Source organism: Ranitomeya imitator, chromosome 9, assembly GCF_032444005.1.
Source record: "Ranitomeya imitator isolate aRanImi1 chromosome 9, aRanImi1.pri, whole genome shotgun sequence".
Taxonomy (NCBI): Eukaryota; Metazoa; Chordata; class Amphibia; order Anura; family Dendrobatidae; genus Ranitomeya; species Ranitomeya imitator.
In genome coordinates, this window is record NC_091290.1 from 118,086,320 (window position 1) to 118,109,389 (window position 23,070).

General features: G+C 45.8%; 1 protein-coding gene across 2 annotated transcripts in view; it reads left to right on the forward strand.

Annotated features, from left to right (window-relative positions):
- Window positions 1-23,070, forward strand: part of CENPT (centromere protein T) — a 146,874-nt gene that overhangs the window by 43,992 nt on the left and 79,812 nt on the right. For both annotated transcript variants that reach the window (XM_069738602.1, XM_069738601.1), the window contains exons 3-4: window positions 19,138-19,252; window positions 19,352-19,496. In XM_069738602.1, coding sequence (XP_069594703.1) covers window positions 19,138-19,252; window positions 19,352-19,496 — 260 coding nt within the window. The remainder of the gene's footprint in view (window positions 1-19,137; window positions 19,253-19,351; window positions 19,497-23,070) is intronic.

The window sequence follows — 23,070 nt, forward strand, 5'->3', positions numbered from 1 at the left end:
GCGGTTAATATGGAAAGGAGAAGTAGAAGGACTCTTTCACCTATAGCCGACACATCAGCAGAAAGTGGAGAGGTGGACTCAGACATCTCTCAGAGATTGGATTCCTCGGAGGAGGAAGATTATGACTGTTTTCCTACAGACAATGTAAATAATTTGGTTAAAGCTGTAAGAGGAACAATGGGGGTGTCAGAGTCTAAAGATCCCCAGACACCACAGGACATCATGTTCGCAGGTTTATCGCAGCGAAAGGGCCAAGTATTCCCTGTGAATCAGGCCATTAAAGACCTTGTTAAAAAAGAATGGGCTAAAGGACAGAAGGGCTTTGTACCGGTATCATGTAAGAGGCGGTACCCCTTTGATGATGAAGACTTGGCAGTTTGGTCTAAAATTCCTAAAGTGGATGCGGCTGTAGCATCAACTTCTCGCCGATCCTCCTTACCCGTAGAGGATGCGGGCTCCTTGCCTGACCCCATGGATAGAAAATCAGACGCTCTGCTTAAAAGGTCATGGGAAGCTTGTGTCACGGCATTTAAACCGGCGATCTCAGCCACGTCCACTAGTAGATCTATGCTGGTCTGGCTGGAGCAGTTGGACCAAAATATTAAGAGTGGTGTATCTAGGGAGAAACTACGTGCCTCTATTCCTTTGATTAAGGGGGCGGCAGCCTTCATTTCTGATGCCTCTATAGACTCTCTCCGCCTAGCAGCCAGAACAGCCAGCCTCACTAATACGGCACGGCGCGCTTTATGGTTAAAGAATTGGAAAGGGGATGCCCAGTCCAGGGCTAAATTGTGTACTATACCCTGCCAGGGTGAGTACCTCTTTGGAACGGTCTTAGACGAAATTCTCACTAAGGCAGGTGAAAGGAAGAAGGGGTTCCCTCATCCCTTTATTCCTTCTTACAGAAGGGCGTTCAAGAAGCCACCATTCGGAAGGAAGGGAGGCTTCAGGGACCGATGGAATAACAAGGATTTCAAACAAAGAGGAAATTTGTTCAATAAGCGCCCCTTCAAGCCAGCAGATAAATTCCGCTGATTATATTTCACCGGTGGGAGGAAGACTAAAACAATTTAGTAAGCAGTGGAAAGACATAACGGTTAATCCATGGGCCATTGATTTAATATCTTCAGGCCTCACATTAGACTTTATTAGAAGGCCTCCGGACTCCTTCCTCCTTACCACCTTAAGATCCAGGCCTCAACAAGAGGCACTTGAAACCGAAGTTAAATCCCTCTTACTCAAACAAGTGCTGGTAGAGGTTCCATCTTCCCAGATAGGGAGGGGATTTTACTCTCCCTTATTTCTGATTAGTAAGCCTGATGGCTCTTTCAGAACTATAATTAACTTGAGAAAACTGAACTCCTTTATAAGACCCAAAACATTTAAAATGGAATCCATACGTTCGGCCATAAAAAATCTATTTCCAAACTGTTACATGGTAGTATTGGATCTTAAAGATGCTTATTACCATATTCCTATACACCATTTACATCAGCAATTTCTTCGAGTAGCAGTTTGTATAGAAGGGCAAATTCGTCATCTACAATACCGGGCAATGCCCTTCGGTTTATCTATGGCCCCAAGGGTTTTTACTAAATTGCTACTGGAAGTAATGTCCTTTTTACGGGTAAAAGATACCTTGGTCATTCCGTATTTGGATGACCTATTGATTGTAGGTAAGAACTCCCTACAGTGTGAGCAGAGGTTACAGGAGGTAGTGTCATCCTTACAAAACCTGGGCTGGCTGGTTAATTGGGAAAAATCTAGACTCCAGCCAGTAACGTGTCAGAAATTCCTTGGGCTCCTTCTAGATTCAGTTGACCAGATTTGCAAGCTTCCTGAGGATAAGAAAACTTCCATATTCGATAAAGTGTCCTTAGCGATCAGAAAGCGTAGTATGTCATTAAGGAATGTCATGTCACTACTAGGTTCTCTAACATCGTGCATTCCTGCGGTCCAGTGGGCGCAGTTCCATACTAGGCATCTACAAAAATTTGTATTGGATGAGGACATTAAAAATAGAGGATGTCTGGATAGAACAGTTTGCCTAACGTCAGAAGTAGTACACTCCCTTATGTGGTGGTTGAATCGAAAAAATCTTTCGAGAGGGGTTCTATGGGTAATCACCCCTTCTAGTATAGTGACCACAGACGCTAGTCCTGAAGGCTGGGGGGCACATTTTCAGGATCAATGGGTCCAGGGTCTTTGGTCCAGTTCAGAACTTAATAATTCCTCAAATGTCAAAGAGTTGAGGGCTATATACTACTCCCTACTTCACTTTCTTCCTCAGCTCAGCGGCTCACACACAAGAGTATTCTCCGACAACACCACTGCGGTGGCGTATCTGAACCATCAAGGAGGTACAAGGTCGGACAAACTCAGAGAAGTGGCTTCAGACATCATGGAGTTGGCCGAAGGTCATCTGCTATCCTTGTCAGCAGTGCACATCAGGGGCATAGACAATTTTCATGCCGATTTCCTCAGCCGTCACACTCTTCATCAGGGAGAATGGATGCTGAACAGGAAGATTTTCAGATTAATAACAGCTCGATGGGGTGTTCCTCAAATAGACTTGTTTTCCACAAGAGCCAACCGTCAGGTCAGGAGGTTTGCCTCTCTATGCAGGGAGGACAAGCCGGACATACTCGATGCCCTCCAGGTACCATGGACATTCGACCTGGCCTATGCTTTCCCCCCATGGAATCTATTACCTATAGTAATAAGAAAAATAAGGGAGGAAGGCGCAAGAGTTCTGTTAATAGCCCCATTCTGGCCCAAAAGGCCATGGTTCTCATGGCTGAGGGCGATGTCAGTGTCAGACCCGTGGATTCTGCCTCAGTCCAAGGACTTGCTCTCTCAGGGACCATTCCTCCATCCTCAGGCAAAGGGCATGAACCTGACTGCCTGGAGTTTGAGAGGCAGTTACTAAGTATAAGGGGGTTTTCTAGTGGGTTAATTAACACTCTTATGAAGAGTAGAAAACCTTCAACTACTAGAATTTATGTTAGAATTTGGAGAAAATTTCTTCAATTCCATACTGCACAACTTTCATCTGAAGTTCCTATATTTCCAGTGTTGGAATTTCTACAAAGAGGTTTGGAATTAGGACTCTCCGTAAGCACTCTGAAGGTCCAGGTTTCAGCTTTAGGAGCTCTTTTTAATTATGATGTTGCGGGTAATAGGTGGATATCCCGATTTATATCTGCCTGTGAGCGTTCAAGACCAATTAGCATACCGCAGGTTCCTCAGTGGGATTTATCCATAGTCCTGGAAGCATTGACACAGCCACCGTTTGAGCCTCTCCATACAGCCTCACTAAAAAATATTTCTTTGAAAACGGTATTGTTAGTGGCATTAGTTTCTGCTAGAAGAGTGAGTGATCTCCAGGCATTATCTATAGATCCTCCCTTTTTATCTGTAACATCAGATAGGATAATTTTGAAAACAGACCCTTGTTATCTTCCTAAAGTAGCCACTAATTTTCATAGAACCCAGGAGATCTTGTTACCTACCTTTTATGAGAACCACTCAACTCCAGAAGAAGTAAAACTTCATACTCTAGATGTAAAAAGAATTGTGCTAGCCTATTTAGAGAGAACCAGGGACTGGAGGAAGAGTAGGGCTCTCTTTGTGTCTTTCCAGGGTAAAACCAAAGGTACCAGAGTGACAAAGAACACATTATCTCGCTGGATCAGAGAGGCCATAATCCTGGCGTATAAAGCTGGAGGTAGAGATCCTCCAATGCATATAGGAGCACACTCTACAAGAGCCTTGTCGACTTCCTGGGCAGAAAGGGCGAATGTGCCAATAGACCTTATATGTAAGGCTGCAACTTGGTCTTCACCTAATACCTTCTATAAACATTATAGATTAGATCTATCCTCTGCTTCTGATCTGACTTTTGGGGTATCGGTCCTTGACTCAGTAAACCCACCCAGTCTATAGTCTCTGAAATTCTCTCTAGTGGGTGCTGTCGTGGCGAATAGAAAATACCGGATTACTCACCGGTAATGCTCTTTTATAGAGCCCACGACAGCACCCTTTCACATCCCTCCCTTTTCTGTATATAGTCGCACGTGGTGCTTCTTTGGTGAGGTGTAAATATTAGAAGAAAGTAGCATAAGGTTGTAAATATGTATATATATATATATATATGAATATACCTGAACCTGTTAACTAAAACCTGGCGGCGGTTCCTCCTATTCTCTGTAAAACAACTGAGGAGCGAGGGGGGGCCGCCCCTTTTATCTCTCTGTAGGTTTCCTGTTCCTAGGGGCGGATCCCCTCTCTCTAGTGGGTGCTGTCGTGGGCTCTATAAAAGAGCATTACCGGTACGTAATCCGGTATTTTCATTATTTACTGCCAGAGTAAAGTGCTTTGTGCATATCAGTGCTTTTTTTTTTTTATCAGTGCTTCTTCGGGGGGCGTGTCTTAGATGAAGAGGTGTGTGCTTAAATACAGATGTAAGCCAATGAAAGGAGTTTCTAAAAATATGTACTGCGCATGCGTAATGAAAGGATCGGCCGAGGGGATATACACATCCATGACACAATTGTTGCTAAATTATACTACGCATGCGCCAGCAACTACATTGCTTTAAATACTACATGAAAAGGAAGCTAATTTTAACAAAACCGTAGCAAACGACAGCACAATAGCCGTCATCCTTCCCTACATCAATCAGTAGAAAGAATTTACCAGGATATATGCACGACAGATGCACAATGCAAAATCCACCAATGGCAGGGAAATATAAAAAGCAATTATGCGACTGTTGCTGAGTTCCACTGCGCATGCGTTGACAATTAAATCGCTCTAGATACTACATAACAGGGAAGTTTAATCGTAGCAAGAACGTGACAAATGCTACGGCAATCAGCACACCTCCCTACGTAGGTATCGATAACAGATCTCCCCGAACCTTTCCTAATATAATTTGAAATAGGTTTTCAGATGTAAATGGCACAACATTGCCATATGTGAACCGATTTTTTTATTTTTTTATTAATCAATCAAATAAATGGATACAAAATGAAGATGTTATTTAAATCAACATAAATCACTATGAAAAACTACGAATGCGCAAGAGTGAGAAAAGAGAAAAAATAAAAAAAATAGTGCATATATAAATAATACTATGTTTTTATGGCGCAGGTATAAGTACTGCATTAATCCAACAAGAAAAAAATGAAAGAAAGTGCACTCACCGGTCCTTCTGAATTATCTTCCTTTAATCAGAACATATACAGGTGACTTACGGCAGAACGTGGAATAAAATAAAAAAATAGTGCATATATAAATAATACTATGATTTTATGGCGCAGGTATAAGTACTGCATTACATTTTGTAATTATAACTCATCGACAGTGATCCCACAGAAGACGATCTCATCTCTGCACTAGTATGCCTAGAAGTCAGGAAAGGGAGCTTCCTGCACCTATAGCGCTGGCAGAATGCTGATGAAGGGGAACTGCCCACTCCAAAAGAGTAATTACAGAGCTGGAGAATCATGACATATAAAGAAAAATAAATAAATAAATTAAAAAAAATTAAACTTGTGGGGGAAGTGGAGAGTAAAATCATGATTTACTGAAGGTTTTTTGAGCAAGAACAGGTACGTTATAAGCTTATAAGAAAATTTAAAAAAACTAGTCCCTGTAATTGTACTGAGCCACATAATTACAGGTCCTTCTCAAAAAATTAGCATATAGTGTAAAATTTCATTATTTACCATAATGTAATGATTACAATTAAACTTTCATATATTATAGATTCATTATCCACCAACTGAAATTTGTCAGGTCTTTTATTGTTTTAATACTGATGATTTTGGCATACAACTCCTGATAACCCAAAAAACCTGTCTCAATAAATTAGCATATCAAGAAAAGGTTCTCTAAACGACCTATTACCCTAATCTTCTGAATCAACTAATTAACTCTAAACACATGCAAAAGATACCTGAGGCTTTTATAAACTGACTGCCTGGTTCATTACTCAAAACCCCCATCATGGGTAAGACTAGCGACCTGACAGATGTCAAGAAGGCCATCATTGACACCCTCAAGCAAGAGGGTAAGACCCAGAAAGAAATTTCTCAACAAATAGGCTGTTCCCAGAGTGCTGTATCAAGGCACCTCAATGGTAAGTCTGTTGGAAGGAAACAATGTGGCAGAAAACGCTGTACAACGAGAAGAGGAGACCGGACCCTGAGGAAGATTGTGGAGAAGGACCGATTCCAGACCTTGGGGAACCTGAGGAAGCAGTGGACTGAGTCTGGTGTGGAAACATCCAGAGCCACCGTGCACAGGCGTGTGCAGGAAATGGGCTACAGGTGCCGCATTCCCCAGGTAAAGCCACTTTTGAACCATAAACAGCGGCAGAGGCGCCTGACCTGGGCTACAAAGAAGCAGCACTGGACTGTTGCTAAGTGGTCCCAAGTACTTTTTTCTGATGAAAGCAAATTTTGCATGTCATTCGGAAATCAAGGTGCCAGAGTCTGGAGGAAGACTGGGGAGAAGGAAATGCCAAAATGCCTGAAGTCCAGTGTCAAGTACCCACAGTCAGTGATGGTGTGGGGTGCCATGTCAGCTGCTGGTGTTGGTCCACTGTGTTTCATCAAGGGCAGGGTCAATGCAGCTAGCTATCAGGAGATTTTGGAGCACTTCATGCTTCCATCGGCTGAAATGCTTTATGGAGATGAAGATTTCATTTTTCAGCACGACCTGGCACCTGCTCACAGTGCCAAAACCACTGGTAAATGGTTTACTGACCATGGTATTACTGTGCTCAATTGGCCTGCCAACTCTCCTGACCTGAACCCCATAGACAATCTGTGGGATATTGTGAAGAGAAAGTTGAGAGACGCAAGACCCAACACTCTGGATGAGCTTAAGGCCGCTATTGAAGCATCCTGGGCCTCCATAACATCTCAGCAGTGTCACAGGCTGATTGCCTCCATGCCACGCCGCATTGAAGCAGTCATTTCTGCCAAAGGATTCCCGACCAAGTATTGAGTGCATAACTGAACATTATTATTTGATGGTTTTTTTGTTTGTTATTAAAAAACACTTTTATTTGATTGGATGGGTGAAATATGCTAATTTATTGAGACAGGTTTTTTGGGTTATCAGGAGTTGTATGCCAAAATCATCAGTATTAAAACAATAAAAGACCTGACAAATTTCAGTTGGTGGATAATGAATCTATAATATATGAAAGTTTAATTGTAATCATTACATTATGGTAAATAATGAAATTTAACACTATATGCTAATTTTTTGAGAAGGACCTGTATGTTAGAGGTGTTGTCCTCTGTTATATGTTGTTTTACAAGTGGGCCCCTGGTGGTCCTAAATGGTCGCGATACATCAAGCGGTTTCCAACAGAATTCTGGCAAAAAACTACTTGAATTGTCACAAGATGTTTGCGCACCTCCAGGTTACTCAAAAGTTGTACGACTATTGCCATTAAATCAACTTTTACCCTTCGCCACGACAGCACCCTACTGGAGAGGGATCCACCCCACAGGAACAGAAAACCTACAGAAAGATAAAAGGGGAGGTCCGCCTTTCCTCCTCCGTTTAGGTTTCCTTTTCCTGCGGGAACGACAGGATTTTAGATTACGGAAAGATACCTGGGCTAAGCACGCCGCCTGTGCAGTGTCTCCGGAACGGCAAGGGCTGCGGTCTGGAAGCAGCGTCGGGGGAGTTCCGTTTGAAAGCTCCCTCCTCGTCTGGGAAAGCATGCAGATGTCCGGGGGAGGCCGCCCGGCATCATCTGCATTATGCAGCGGCGCTGGAGAAGCCCTGGCCGACAGGAGTCGGGTGAGTGAGGGCAGCGTTCCAATTGCGGTCCAATGCTAAAATCCCAGACCGCGCATGCGCCGACCGCCATAAGTCCATTTGCCCCGGAAGTAGACACTGAACTTCCAGGGCGTCCAGGCTGAGATCAGCGGCAGGGGAAGTGCGGGTTCGTGCATGTGCAGTGCCGCACGGAAAAAAAAAGGGGGCAGCAAAAAAGCGCACTATATAAATCGGTAAGCCACCGTAATTTGGCAATGCAAGATGTCATCCCCATGTGCCATGGACCCTACAGCAGGAGACCCAGTACCCCCCGCCAAGGATCGTTCCAGCAGGGGATCCTCGGATACCGGTCGTAAAAGCGATGGATCCAGGACAGGACCTCGGCCTTCTGATCCGGTACTAATAGCTTTACTGGGTGAGTTTTTAACTCTGCCTATTAAGCTGACACCATCTCTCTTCTTTCTCTCTTTCTCCTTCTCTCGCTATGTCTTATTCTGGTCAGATTAAAAAACGACAAAAGACTAAACCTAAGGAATGCGCCTTATGTAGCCAGCCCCTGCCAGACTCCTACCCTAAAAAGCTTTACAAGGACTGTTAACGGAAACCACACAGGGAGCGGCAGTGTCTATCACAGACTTGCGCGCCATCATTAGAGAGGAGTTCGAAGCTATGTCCCAGGATAAGCCACACAAGTAAATCTAAGATACCAACACCTTCGTCAGATTCCGATAGTGGCCAAGCAGTACCCTCAGAAGCCTCCCTATCATCAGAAATTGATGGACGTTTATGTTTTTCCTTAGATAGTGTGGACAATTTAGTAAAGTCAATAAGAGACACTATGGGGTGTGAGGAGGCAAAGGGCGCACAAACCACACAGGACATAATGTTTGCGGGTTTAGCAGAGAGAAAAAGGAGATGTTTTCCAGTCATCCTGGCTGTTAACGCATTAATAAAGAGAGAGTGGGAGAAGCAGGATCAGAGCAGCTTTCTACCCTCTGCGTCAAAACGAAAATACCCATTTAGTGACGATGAGCTACTTACATGGACCAAAATCCCTAATGTTGATGCAGCCGTTGCCTCTACTTCTAAGCAGTCCACATTACCCGTAGAAGATGTGGGACTTCTCTCTGACCCTCTGGATCGCAAAGCTGAGTCATCCCTTAAAGGGAACCTGTCACCCCCGTTTTTTAAGATTGAGATATAAATACTGTTAAATAGGGCCTGCGCTGTGTGTTACTATAGTGTATGTAGTGTACCCCGATTCCCCACCTATGCTGAGAAATACATTACCAAAGTCGCCGTTTTCGCCTGTCAATCAGGCTGGTCTGGTCAGGTGGGCGTGGTGTCATCGCTCTTTTCTTCCCCAGCTTTCCGTTGGTGGCGTAGTGGTGTGCGCATGTCCAGAGTTCCGAATCCCCTGCGCGCACGTGAAGCAAAAGCGCGCGTTCTGCGCTATTGCCCCTGACATCGGTGGGGGCGGCCATCTTCCTGGGGCCGCGCGTGCGCAGATCGAGTGCTCTGCTGCACGGGGCTTCAGGAAAATGGCCGCGGGATGCCACGCGTGCGCATTAGAGATCGCGGCGGCCATTTTCCCAAAGCAGAGTTTGCATCTCGGCTTTGGGAAAATGGCCGCCGCGATCTCTAATGCGCACGCGCGGCATCCCGCGGCCATTTTCCTGAAGCCCCGTGCAGCAGAGCACTCGATCTGCGCACGCGCGGCCCCAGGAAGATGGCCGCCCCCACCGATGACAGGGGCAATAGCGCAGAACGCGCGCTTTTGCTTCACGTGGGCGCAGGGAAGTCGGAACTCTGGACATGCGCACACCACTACGCCACCAACGGAAAGCTGGGGAAGAAAAGAGCGCTGTGAACACGCCCACCTGACCAGACCAGCCTGATTGACAGGCGAAAACGGCGACTTTGGTAATGTATTTTTCAGCATAGGTGGGGAATCGGGGTACACTACATACACTATAGTAACACACAGCGCAGGCCCTATTTAACAGTATTTATATCTCAATCTCAAAAAACGGGGTGACAGGTTCCCTTTAAAAGGTCCTGGGAGGCAACTACGGGCATATTGAAACCAGCAGTAGCTAGCACTTGCACCCCAGGTCAATGCTCATCTGGATTGACCAGTTAGACCAACAAATTGAAAATAAAATCTCAAGGGAAAAATTGCGGGCTGCTATCCCCTTAATACAAGGGGCAGCAGCCTTTATGGCGGACGCATCCGCAGATTCTTTCCGCTTGGCAGCAAGATCTGCAGGTCTTGTAAACAACGCAAGACGGGCGTTATGTATGAAAAGCTGGAAAGGGGATGCGCTGTCAAAATCTAAAATATGCGCAATCCCATGTGAGGGTGAGTTCCACTTTGGTAAAACCTTAGGTGACATACTCAAAAAGACTGGAAAAAAGCTTTTCCTGACCCCCTCTATTCCCTTTTATAGGAGAGCCTTTAAGAGTAGGCCGTTCGGCAAAAGAAGGCAAACTGTCAGGTCGACAACATGGGCCACTAAAGAAGACAAACCGAGAGGTACCATGTTCAGAAGACCCAACCCCCCAAAAGAAAACAAATACTGATGATATAACTACTCCAGTAGGGGGCAGGCTAAAATTTTTCACCACTCAGTGGGAAAAAATAACAACCAGTTTGTGGATTTTAAATATAATCAGAGATGGAATAAAATTACAATTCTCTTACTTTCCCCACGAATCATATATTACAACATCACTCAGCTCGCCTATACAGCAAGAGGCCCTTGAGGTTAAAATCCAAACCCTATTATCAAAACGGGTTTTAGTCCGTGTTCCTGAAGGGCAGGAAGGTAGGGGATTCTATTCTCCCTTTTTCTTGATGTCCTGAATGAACCATCGGGTTTGGAAAATCATAAACCTTAAGAAGCTTACCGTATATACTCAAGTATAAGCCGATTTCCCAACCCCCCCCCCCATCATATTTTGCCACAAAAAACTGGGAAAACTTAATGACTCGAGTATAAGCCTAGGGTGGGAAATGCAGTAACTACCGGTAAATGTCAAAAGTAAAAATAGATACCAATAAAAGTAAAATTAATTGCGATATCAGTAGGTTGTGTTTTTGAATATCCATATTTAATCAGGAGCCCCATGTAATGCTCCATACAGTTCATGATGGGCCCATAAGATGCTCCATATTAAAATATGCCCCATATAATCCTGCATAAAGGTTAATAATGGCCCCATAAGATGCTCCATAGACATGTTTGCCCAATATAATGCTGCGCAAATGCTGATTATGGCCCCATAAGATGCTCCATAAAGATATTTTCCCCATATAGTGCTGCACAAACGTTATGGCCCCATAGATGCTCCATACAGACACTTGCCCCATTTGCTGTGATAAAAAAAAAAAAAATCACTTACTCACCTCTCCGTCGCTCAGGCCCCCGGCGCTTTCCATATTCACGTGCTCCTCATTACAGCGCCGCTCCATCTTCAGCACTGGCGTTCAGGCTGAGGGCGCGCACTAACCACGTCACCGCGCCCTCTGACCTGAGCGCCACTGCTGAAGATGGAGTGGTGCCGGAACGAGGAGCAGGTGACTATCGCGCAGCGCTCCCCCTCCCCGTTATACTTACCTGCTCCTGGCGCTGTGCAGTCCCTGCTTTCCCGGCGCTGCAGCTTCTTTCTGTAGTGAGCGGTCACCGTTACCGCTCATTACAGTAATTAATATGCAGCTCCACCTCTATGGGAGGTGGAGCCGCATATTCATTACTGTAATGAGCGGTACCATGTGACTGCTCAGTACAGGAAGAAGCTGCCGGCGCCGGGAAGCCAGGGACCGCAACAGGAGTAGGTGAGTATAATTAGACAGCCCCCTCTCCTGCCGACCCCTGGGTATGACTCGAGTATAAGCCGAGAGGGGGACTTTAAGCCCAAAAAAGTGGGCTGAAAATCTCGGCTTATACTCGAGTATATACGGTAATTCATTTATTAAAAATAATACGTTTAAAATGGAGTCTCAGATCCACCATAAAGCTACTTTTTCCAAACTGTATGATGGGCGGCATTGATCTAAAAGATGCTTATTACCATCTCCCTATCCATGACAGATACCAGAAGTTCTTCAGGGTAGCGGTGACAAGCAAAGGCAAGATTCGTCATTTCCAGTATGCAGCTATGCCCTTTGGCCTCTCTACAGCGCCAAAGATCTTCACCAAAGTAATTCTAGAGGTGATGGCTTATCTTCGCCAAAAAGAGACATTAATTGTGCCCTACCTAGATGACTTTTTTATCATCGGAAATTCAGTTTCTCAATGTGCTGACCTTTTGGCTCACGCAATTTTATCTCTACAGGGTCTAGGCTGGATCATCAATATCAACAAATCCAGACTTACTCCACTTTCCCTTCAAGCGTTTCTGGGGTTCCATCTAGACTCCATAACCCAAGTGTCTTCTCCCTCAGGTAAAAATGTCACTCATCAGACATAAAGTCACAGCTGCGATGGATAAACCACACATGTCCCTAAGGAAAGTTATGTTATTGGGATCTCTTATTTCGTGTATCCCTGCAGTCCAATGGGCACTATACCATACCCGGACACTCCAACACCAAATCCTCCAAGAGAAGACAACTACTTGGTCACCTAAATGCAAAAATAACTTTGTCCCAGGAAGTTTTAACTTCCTAATGTGGTGGCTAGATTCTAACCACTTGATGAAGGGTGTTCCATGGGTAATAACACCATCTCCTACTATAACCACTGATGCCAGTCCTCACGGATGGGGCGCCCATTTGTGAAGTAAATTTTGCCAAAGGTTATGGGACACGGAAGAATGCCACAACTCATCTAACCTTAGAGTTAAATGCAGTAAAATACGCCTTATATCATTTTGTCCCACAGCTCCGGGGAAAAGATGTCAGAATACTTTCCAACAACACCACCACAGTGGCATATCTAAACAGACAAGGAGGTACTCGATCAGAGACTCTGATGTCTTAAGCTGGGAAAATCTTGGATCTAGCAGAAAAACATTTATCCCTTACTGCACTTCACATAATGGGGGAAAACAACCAGCAGGCAGACTTCTTAAGTCGACACACTTTGAGACGGGGAATGGTGCCTAAACCATCATGTCTTCCAAGAGATAATATCCCTATGGGGTCGTCCTCAAATAGATATCTTCGCCACAAGAAGAAACAGACAAGTCTGGAAATTTGCCTCTTTTTCTGTAGCGGATCATCCGGACAGTCTAGACGCTCTCCAAGCCCCTTGGCAATTCAGTCTGGCATACGCCTTCCCTCCGATAATATTATTACAACAGATCATACGAAAAATCAGAGAAGGAGCGAGAATTATACTGATAGCTCCATTCTGGCCCAAGAGGACATGGTTCTCGTGGCTACAAACCATGTTGGTCTCAGATTCTTGGGTCCTCCCCTCGATACCCAACGTTCTCTTCCAAGGACCGTTTTTCCACCCTCAGGTAGACGATCTCTGACGGCCTGGAATTTGAAAGGCAGATGCTAAAATTAAGGGGGTTCTCGGAGGGATTGATTGACACACTCCTCCAAAGCAGAAAACATCCCTCCACAAAAATATATAAAAAAATATGGAAGAAATTCTTACAATTCCATACAACTCCCAACACATCAGAAATTCCAATACAATCGATCTTGGAATTCCTTCAAAAAGGAGTGAACTAGGTTTATCTGTAAATACGCTAAAAGTTCACGTATCAGCACTATGGGCCCTCTATGGCTATAACATTGCGGGAAATAGATGGGTATCCCGATTTATCACCACTTGCGAACGGATAAACCCCGTTAACATACCTAGAATTCCACCCTGGGATCTAAATTTAGTATTACAAGCCCTAAGGCCGGTTTCACACGTCAGTGGCTCCGGTACGTGAGGTGACAGTTTCCTCACGTACCGGAGCCACTGACACACGTAGACACATTAAAATAAATGCATCTTTTCAGATGTCATTGATTTTTTGCGGACCGTGTCTCCGTGTGCCAAACACGGAGACATGTCAGTGTTCGTGGGAGCGCACGTATTACACGGACCCATTAAAGTCAATGGGTCCGTGTAAAACACGTACCGCACACGGACGTTGTCCGTGTGCCGTGCAGGAGACAGCGCTACATTAAGCGCTGTCCCTCCCACTGGTGCTGAAGCCCCATTCATATCTTCCCTGCAGCAGCGTTTGCTGTAGAGAAGATATGAATATTAGTATGTAAAATCAATATCCAGGTCCCCCCCCGGCTGTGATTAAAATACTCACCTAGCTTCCTGATCCCTCGCAGCGTCCTGTCCTGGCCGCCCCTTGTACTGTATGAGCGGTCACGTGGGGCTGCCGATTACAATCATGAATATGTGGCTCCACCTCCCAAAGGGGGTGGAGCCGCATATTCATTACTGTAAATGAGCGGCCCCACGTGACCGCTCATACAGTACAAGGTGCGGCCAGGACAGGACGCTGCGAGGGATCCGGTAGCTAGGTGAGTATTTTAATCACAGCGGGAAGGGGGGCGCACAGGGGGTGGGAGGGGTCCTGGGGACCTGGATATAAATTTTACATACTAATATTCATATCTTCTCTACAGCAAACGCTGCTGCAGGGAAGATATGAATGGGGCTTCAGCACGATGCCGGGGACAACGCTAAACTTTAGCGCTGTCTCCGGCACGGTGCGTGTGGTACCCAGTGGGCACACGTGTGCCGCACGTGTGCCACACTGATGTGCCAAAGAAACGCATCGGCACACAGACACCGATTTTTCCGGTACCGGAAATATCTGGACGTGTGAGATTGCCCTAACACTCTCCGTTTGAACCAATAGACTCAATACCCATTAAATACCTATCACTCAAAACGGCCCTCTTGGTAGCACTGACTTCGGCTACAAGAATCGGTGACATCCAAGCTTTCTATAGATCCACCTTTTCTACTGACTTTTCAGGATAAGTTGATCCTTAAGCTAGACCCCTCCTACCTACCCAAGGTAGCAAAGAAATTTCATAGATCACAGATACTCCTGCCCATCTTTTTCAGTAATCCCTCCACTCCTGAGGAACAGAAATATCACACTCTAGATGTTAGGAGAGTAGTTTTAAAATACATTGAAAGGACCAGAAGCTGGCGACAGTGTAGGGCTTTGTTCATATCCTTCCAGAGTCACAAGAAGGGTCATGGAGTCACAGTGGATCAGGGAGTCTATCAGACTGGCTTACTCCGCGAGGAAAGAAAACCCTCCGGAAGGCATAACAGCGCACTTTCCCAGTGCTATGGCATCCTCCTGGGCCGAAAGAGGAGACATCCCAATTGAAACTATATGTAAGGCGGCAACTTGGTCAGATCCTTCTACTTTCTATAACCACTATAGGTTTGACCTATCATCAACTTCTGAACTAGACTTTGGCAGGACTGTCCTCAGCACGGTGGTCCCTCCCTTGGTGATGGACTCTGGAAAATCTCCAGTAGGGTGCTGTCGTGGCGAAGGGTAAAAAGCCGAATTACTCACCGGTAATGCTCTTTTAGTGCGTCCACGACAGCACCCTCTCACATCCCTGCCTAGGTTAATATAGTGTATATGAGTAAATTTCTTTTAACCAAACATGGAGCAAATACATTTAAATTTAAATAATATTTGCCTAATACTGGCGGTCCTCCGGGTACTCTGAAATCAAAACTGAGGAGGAGAGGCGGACCGCCCCCCTTTTATCTTTCTGTAGGCTTCCTGTTCCTGTGGGGCGGATCCCTCTCTCCAGTAGGGTGCTGTCGTGGACTCACTAAAAGAGCATTACCGGTGAGTAATCCGGCTTTTTTGATTCATTCATTCATTTCCCCATTCTGGGTCATGTGATCCCAGTGACAACCAGTCCAGTACATGCACTAATGTGGAGACAGGAAGTAAGTCTCTGTCCTTCCGTGAACGACAGTATGGCGTCATCACCTATCAGATCCCTCCTGGCAGCTGTCAGACTCCTCCTTACCCTGCCTATCCCTGACCTCCCCATCCTTCTGTCCGTCTCCATCCTGCAGCTAAAAATTTTAGTTGAATGCTAATTAAACTGTCCAAATGAAAAGCTGCTTTTTGCTCCACATTGCAACCAAACAGAGAGCAGCTTTCATTTTGTGTTCTGCACAGGTAAAATGAAAGCTCTAATTGGTTTCTCTTTTTAAGTTAAGACAGTTTCACAAATCCAGTCAAATATTTCTGATTTATATAAAAGTGCAGTGATATGAGGTAAGACAGCTATATACACCGCGCGGGGTGCACTGGGGCGGCGGTGTATACACCGCGCGGGGTGCACTGGGGCGGCGGTGTATACACCGCGCGGGGTGCACTGGGGCGGCGGTGTATACACCGCGCGGGGTGCACTGGGGCGGCGGTGTATACACCGCGCGGGGTGCACTGGGGCGGCGGTGTATACACCGCGCGGGGTGCACTGGGGCGGCGGTGTATACACCGCGCGGGGTGCACTGGGGCGGCGGTGTATACACCGCGCGGGGTGCACTGGGGCGGCGGTGTATACACCGCGCGGGGTGCACTGGGGCGGCGGTGTATACACCGCGCGGGGTGCACTGGGGCGGCGGTGTATACACCGCGCGGGGTGCACTGGGGCGGCGGTGTATACACCGCGCGGGGTGCACTGGGGCGGCGGTGTATACACCGCGCGGGGTGCACTGGGGCGGCGGTGTATACACCGCGCGGGGTGCACTGGGGCGGCGGTGTATACACCGCGCGGGGTGCACTGGGGCGGCGGTGTATACACCGCGCGGGGTGCACTGGGGCGGCGGTGTATACACCGCGCGGGGTGCACTGGGGCGGCGGTGTATACACCGCGCGGGGTGCACTGGGGCGGCGGTGTATACACCGCGCGGGGTGCACTGGGGCGGCGGTGTATACACCGCGCGGGGTGCACTGGGGCGGCGGTGTATACACCGCGCGGGGTGCACTGGGGCGGCGGTGTATACACCGCGCGGGGTGCACTGGGGCGGCGGTGTATACACCGCGCGGGGTGCACTGGGGCGGCGGTGTATACACCGCGCGGGGTGCACTGGGGCGGCGGTGTATACACCGCGCGGGGTGCACTGGGGCGGCGGTGTATACACCGCGCGGGGTGCACTGGGGCGGCGGTGTATACACCGCGCGGGGTGCACTGGGGCGGCGGTGTATACACCGCGCGGGGTGCACTGGGGCGGCGGTGTATACACCGCGCGGGGTGCACTGGGGCGGCGGTGTATACACCGCGCGGGGTGCACTGGGGCGGCGGTGTATACACCGCGCGGGGTGCACTGGGGCGGCCGTGTATACACCGCGCGGGGTGCACTGGGGCGGCCGTGTATACACCGCGCGGGGTGCACTGGGGCGGCCGTGTATACACCGCGCGGGGTGCACTGGGGCGGCCGTGTATACACCGCGCGGGGTGCACTGGGGCGGCCGTGTATACACCGCGCGGGGTGCACCTCAGTTTTAGAAAATAGGAAAAACATTCCCTACTAATTAAACTTATCTGGAGGTGTGAAGTTGTGAAGGGGTCAATATCACTGGTTATAATACTGTAGGCTATGTGCTGTTCCATGTATATTCCTCAGTTTCCATGTATGTTGTTATATTTTACTCTGCTGCCACCCAATGGCCTTTTTCTGTATGGCAGCTTGTTTTTCATGTATTTCTTGTGGGCATGTCTTACATCCGGTTCAGGGGTCAAATCTTCTCTTCCTCTGGCAGCCATTTCCAGTTTACTTTCTGTTGTGAGAGGACGTGCTTTTGAACTGGGCTTAGGAAGGCATCAGTCTTTCGACCACTCTCTCATGCTGCTCACACTTGCAGACACACTTGGTGCTACATCTTACTGTACCCTGTCTACCCTGCATTTCTGGAGAAGTTCTGTATTACCAGTTATACGCTGTATGTCCAGATCTACAAAATAAACAAGTCTGGATTACACAATCCCTGGAGTGCATCATCTCTCTGGACGCTGAGCAGCATTGGTCCTGTCTGCCTCACATCGAAGAAATACGGAGGTACGATTATCTCTCTCACAACTCTTATTAGTCTGCGACACCTTCATTCGCCTCATGTGGGGACAGAACAGGCTAGATAATAAGCAGTGGGTACGGAAAGTATTCAGACCCCTTTAAATTTTTCACTGTTTCATTGCAGCCATTTGGTAAATTCAAAAAAGGTTCATTTTTTTCCTCATTAATGAACACTCTGCACCCCATCCTGACTGAAAAAAAACCAAACAGAAATGTAGAATTTTTTGCAAATTTAATAAAAAATAAAAACTGAAATCACATGATCATAAGTATTCAGACCCTTTGCTCAGACACTCATATTTAAGTCACATGCTGTCCATTTCCTTGTGATCCTCCTTGAGATGGTTCTACTCCTTCATTGGAGTCCAGCTGTGTGTAATTAATCTGATAGGACTTGATTTGGAAAGATGCACACCTGTCTATATAAGACATCACAGCTCACAGTGCATGTCAGACAAAATGAGAATCATGAGGTCAAAGGAACTGGCCAAGGAGCCCAGAGACAGAATTGTGGCAAGGCACAGATCTGGCCAAGGTTACAACAGAAGGTTACAACAGAATTTCTGCAGTACTCACGGTTCTTAAGAGCACAGTGGCCTCCATAAATGGAAGAAGTTTAAACCACCAGAAGTCTTTCTAGACCTGGCTGTCCAGCCAAACTGAGCAATCATGGGAGAAGAGCCTTGGTGAGAGAGGTAAAGAAGAACCCCAACATCACTGTGGCTGAGCTCCAGAGATGCAGAAGGGAGATGAGAGAATGTTCCACAAGTCAACTATCACTGCAGCCTTCCACCAGTCAGGCCTTTATGGCAGAGTGGCCTGACGGAAGCCTCTCCTCAGTGCAAGACATATGAAAGCCCACATAGTTTGCTAAAAAACACATGAAGGCCTCCCAGACTGAGAAATAAGATGGACCGTCTGGTGGCTGTAGTCACTATATAATATATACCGGTCACATGTTACCCTGTATGGACCGTCTGGTGGCTGTAGTTTGGCTGAGCGCTCTTGTGTTCAGTATTAGAAAGCCGCCGCTGTCTTATTCCCAGGAGAACAATGAGATGGGAAGTTTTGTTTCACACATTCCTGACCGTCGTCTCCCCCAGCAATCCTTTGTCCGGCACACCTATACGTATTAGACTGTTGGCCAAACCTGACGATATCGGCGCGTGCGGCTGACGTTCCTGTAATGAATGTGGGGGGCTTTAGTATCAGATACCATCAGTAACTATATGTGCCATTGTTCCCGCACTTGTTCTGACGCTTCGCACTGTTTTTAATCTTTGTGTACATTCAGGGAGAATCGGCAGCCGTCCACGTCTTTTGCTCAGCCAGACGAAATTCCATCCTCACCATCTATGAATTTACGCAGTAAAATGAAGGAGAGAGTGAGACGTTCTCTTCCAATATCGGTAAATGTTTATCTGCCAGTAGGTGACTGAAATGGACTTCAAAGAACAAAAATCTAATACCTGTTTGTTTTTTTTGCTTTTTTTTCTCTTGCATCTCAGGGTGGCGAATCTCCAGTTCTTAAAAGAAAGGTGGATACAAATTTCCGAGCCAAGGTGATATCTGAGCGGAAAAGGGCTCTTCCTCTGATTGAGGATCTGGATGACATCACTCCAAGGACCTTGTTAAAAAAAATTATTCAAAATGGTAAGTAAGTTTGTGGTAAGGAGTCTGTGAAGGCTGGTTGCGAATCTGTTAGTGATCTTCAAGGCTACTTGCCGGAATGATGACCCTCAGGAGTCTAGGAAATGTCTCCTGCCTGAATGCCCATCTACTATAATAATTGTCTAAGGGTCACTTCTGTCTGTCATAGATATTCATTGGTCGCGGCCTCTGTCTGTCATGGAAATCTAAGTCGCTGATTGGTCATGGCTGTTTTGCTGCGGCAAATCAGCGACGGCCACAGTCCGGCGGCAAAATGGCCGCTCCTTCCTCCCCGCAGTCAGTGTCCGCTCTATACTCCCCTCCAGTCAGCCCCCACACTGGGTTAATGGCAGCATTAACGGACCGCGTTATGCCGCGGTGTAACGCACTCCATTAACGCAGCTATTAACCCTGTGTGACCAATTTTTTTACTATTGATGATGCGTATGCAGCATCAATAGTAAAACGATCTAATGTTACAAATACTAATAATTAAAAAAAAAAGGTTATTCTCACCCTCCGACGTGGCGCTGTCCTCGGCAGTGCAAGCGGCGGGTTTCGGTGCCAAGGATGCTATGCGAGAAGGACCTGCCATGACGTCACGGTCATGTGACTGCAACATCATCACAGGTCCTGCGCTCATACCAACCCTGGGACCGGAAGCTGCCACGTGCACCGCATACAGGCGCCAGGACTTCAAGGGGCCTACGGAAGGTGAGTATATGTTTATTTTTTATTTTACGTCTTTTTTTAACCACGCATATAGTGCCCACATACTACGTGGGCTGTGTTACATACTGCGTGGGCTCTGTTATATACTACATGGCTGTGCAATACACTACGTAACTGTTATATACTACGTGGGCTGTGCAATATAATACTTGCCTGTGCAATTCACTACGTGGCTGTGCAATATACTACGTAGCTCTGCTATATACTACGTATGCTGTGTTACGTAGCTCTGTTATATACTACGTCACTGTGCAATATAGTACGTAGCCTGTGCTATATACTACCTACCATATTCTAGAAGACCCGATACGTTAGAATCGGGCCACCATCTAGTCTAATAGTAATATTTTAATTTCTGTAGCGCCAACATATTCAGCAGCACCTTACAAATAAGTGGGGACATGTACAGACAATAGAAACTGTTACTTATACTTATTTCTCACTGCAAAATGCAAATATATTTATATAATTTATACAATGTGATTTTTCTGGATTTTATTTTTGATATCCTATCTCTCAATGTTAAAATTAACCTACCCTTAAAATTATAGACCGTTCATGTCTTTGTCAGTGGGCAAACTTACAAAACCAGCAAAGGGATCAAATACTTATTTCCCCCACTAAGTGTAATTACCAAGTGCTATTGGGTGCATGAAGGATTTGGAGACAAATGAGAAGGAAGAGTCAGAGGGAACAGCAAAAAGTTAGATTAGTGAAGTGAGGTGATAAAAGCCCTACTGACTGTAAAATAAAAAAAAAAGTTATGGCTCAAGGAAGGGGAGCAAAAAAAGGAAACTCAAACAGAAAAATGTGGTGAAGGTTAAAACAATGAAATATCAGAATGCTTCTCTACAGTGCAGGGATATTCGTGGCGTACCAGTGCCAGTCATAAATGTAATATTTACATGTAGTATCGCAAAAATATGGGGCATTATAGTATTATACACTGCTCTAAAAAATAAAGGGAACACTTAAACAACACAATGTAACTCCAAGTCAATCACACTTTTGTGAAATGAACCTGTCCAGTTATGAAGCATCACTGAGTGTGAATACATTTCTCCTGCTGTTGTGCAAATGGAACAGACAACAGGTAGAAATGATAGGAAATTAGCAAGACAACCACTATAAAGGAGTGATTCTGCAGGGGGTGACCACAGACCATTTCTCTGTTGGGATGGTATGTCACTCTCCATAAGGAGAAACGATACCCCTTAAACCCCAGTCCAGAGCCTCTCACCTAGCCAAATCAGTTCTCATGCTTCGCACTGACGAGGGCCAACAGCCCGAAACACCGTGTCTGCGAATTGAGATACTGATTTGGCTTTTATCCTAAGTCATATTGCACGACTCGTTAAAGGGTTGATTGTGACTTGTAGGATCGCTACTTCCAACAGGTGGCGCTATGGAGTTTAAGTCCTCTTTTTCTCAGAAGAGGCAATTTGCATAGTATATTTCCCAGAGGAGCATTGCACGGCGAATAAGCCTCCTTACCTTAACAAGCCAGAGCTGGTATGTCACTCTCCATAAGGAGAAACGATACTCCTTAGACCCCAACTTTTTTCACAAAATTTTTACTTCAGATCCAATTTGTTTTATTTTCCCAAGGGTAACAGGAGAAATTGGACCACAAAAGTTGTTGTACAATTTGTCCTGAGTACGCTGATACCCCATATGTTGGGTAAACCCCTGTTTGGGCACACAGGAGAGCTCGGAAGGGAAGGAGCACTGTTTTACTTTTTCAACGCAGAATTGGCTGGAATTGAGATCGGACGCCATGTCGTGTTTGGAGAGCCCATGATGTGCCTAAACAGTGGAAACCCCCCAATTATAACTGAAACCCTAATCCAAACACACCCCTAACCCTAATTCCAACAGTAACCCTAGCCCTAACCCTGACACCCCTAATCGTAAATGTAATCCAAACCCTAACTTTAGCCCTAACCCTAATGGGAATATGAAAATAAATACATTTTTTAAAATTTTATTATTTTTCCCTAACTAATGGGGTGATGAAGGGGGGTTTGATTTACTTTTATAACTTTTTTTGGCAGATTTTTATGATTGGCAGCCGTCACACACTAAAAGACGCTTTTTATTGCAAAAAGGTTTTTTGCATCACCACATTTTGAGCTATAATTTATCCATATTTTGGCCCACAGTCATGTAGGTCTTGTTTTTTGCGGGACGAGTTGACTTTTTTTATTGGTACCATTTTTGGGCACGTGACATTTTTTGATCGCTTTTTGTTCCGATTTTTGGGAGGCAGAATGAACAAAAACCAGCTATAAATGAATTTCTTTTATGGGGGAGGCGTTAATACCGTTCCGCGTTTGGTAAAATTGTTAAAGCAGCTTTATTCTTCGGGTCAGTACGATTACAGCGATACCTCATTCATATCTTTTTTTTATGTTTTGGCGCTTTTACACAAAACTATTTTATATAAAAATTAATTGTTATAAAATAGTTTTTCCATCACTTTATTCTGAGAGCTATAACTTTTTTTTTTTTTTATTTTTTTTTTTTGCTGATGCTGTATGGCAGCTTTTTTGTGTGGGACAAGATGACGTTTTCAGCGGTACTATGGTTATTTACATCCGTCTTTTTGATCACATTTTATTGCACATTTTGTTCGGCGGTATGCCTCGTTTTTTATTTATTTGCAGTGTTCACTGAAAGGGTTAACTAGTGGGATAGTTTTATAGAGCGGGTCGTTACGGACGCGGCTATACCAAATATGTGTGCTTTATTTATTTATTTTTTTTTACATAAAAAAAATGGATTTATTGGAGAATAATCTTTCCCCCCCCACCCCCCCCCCCACCCCTCTGGGAATTTTTCTCTT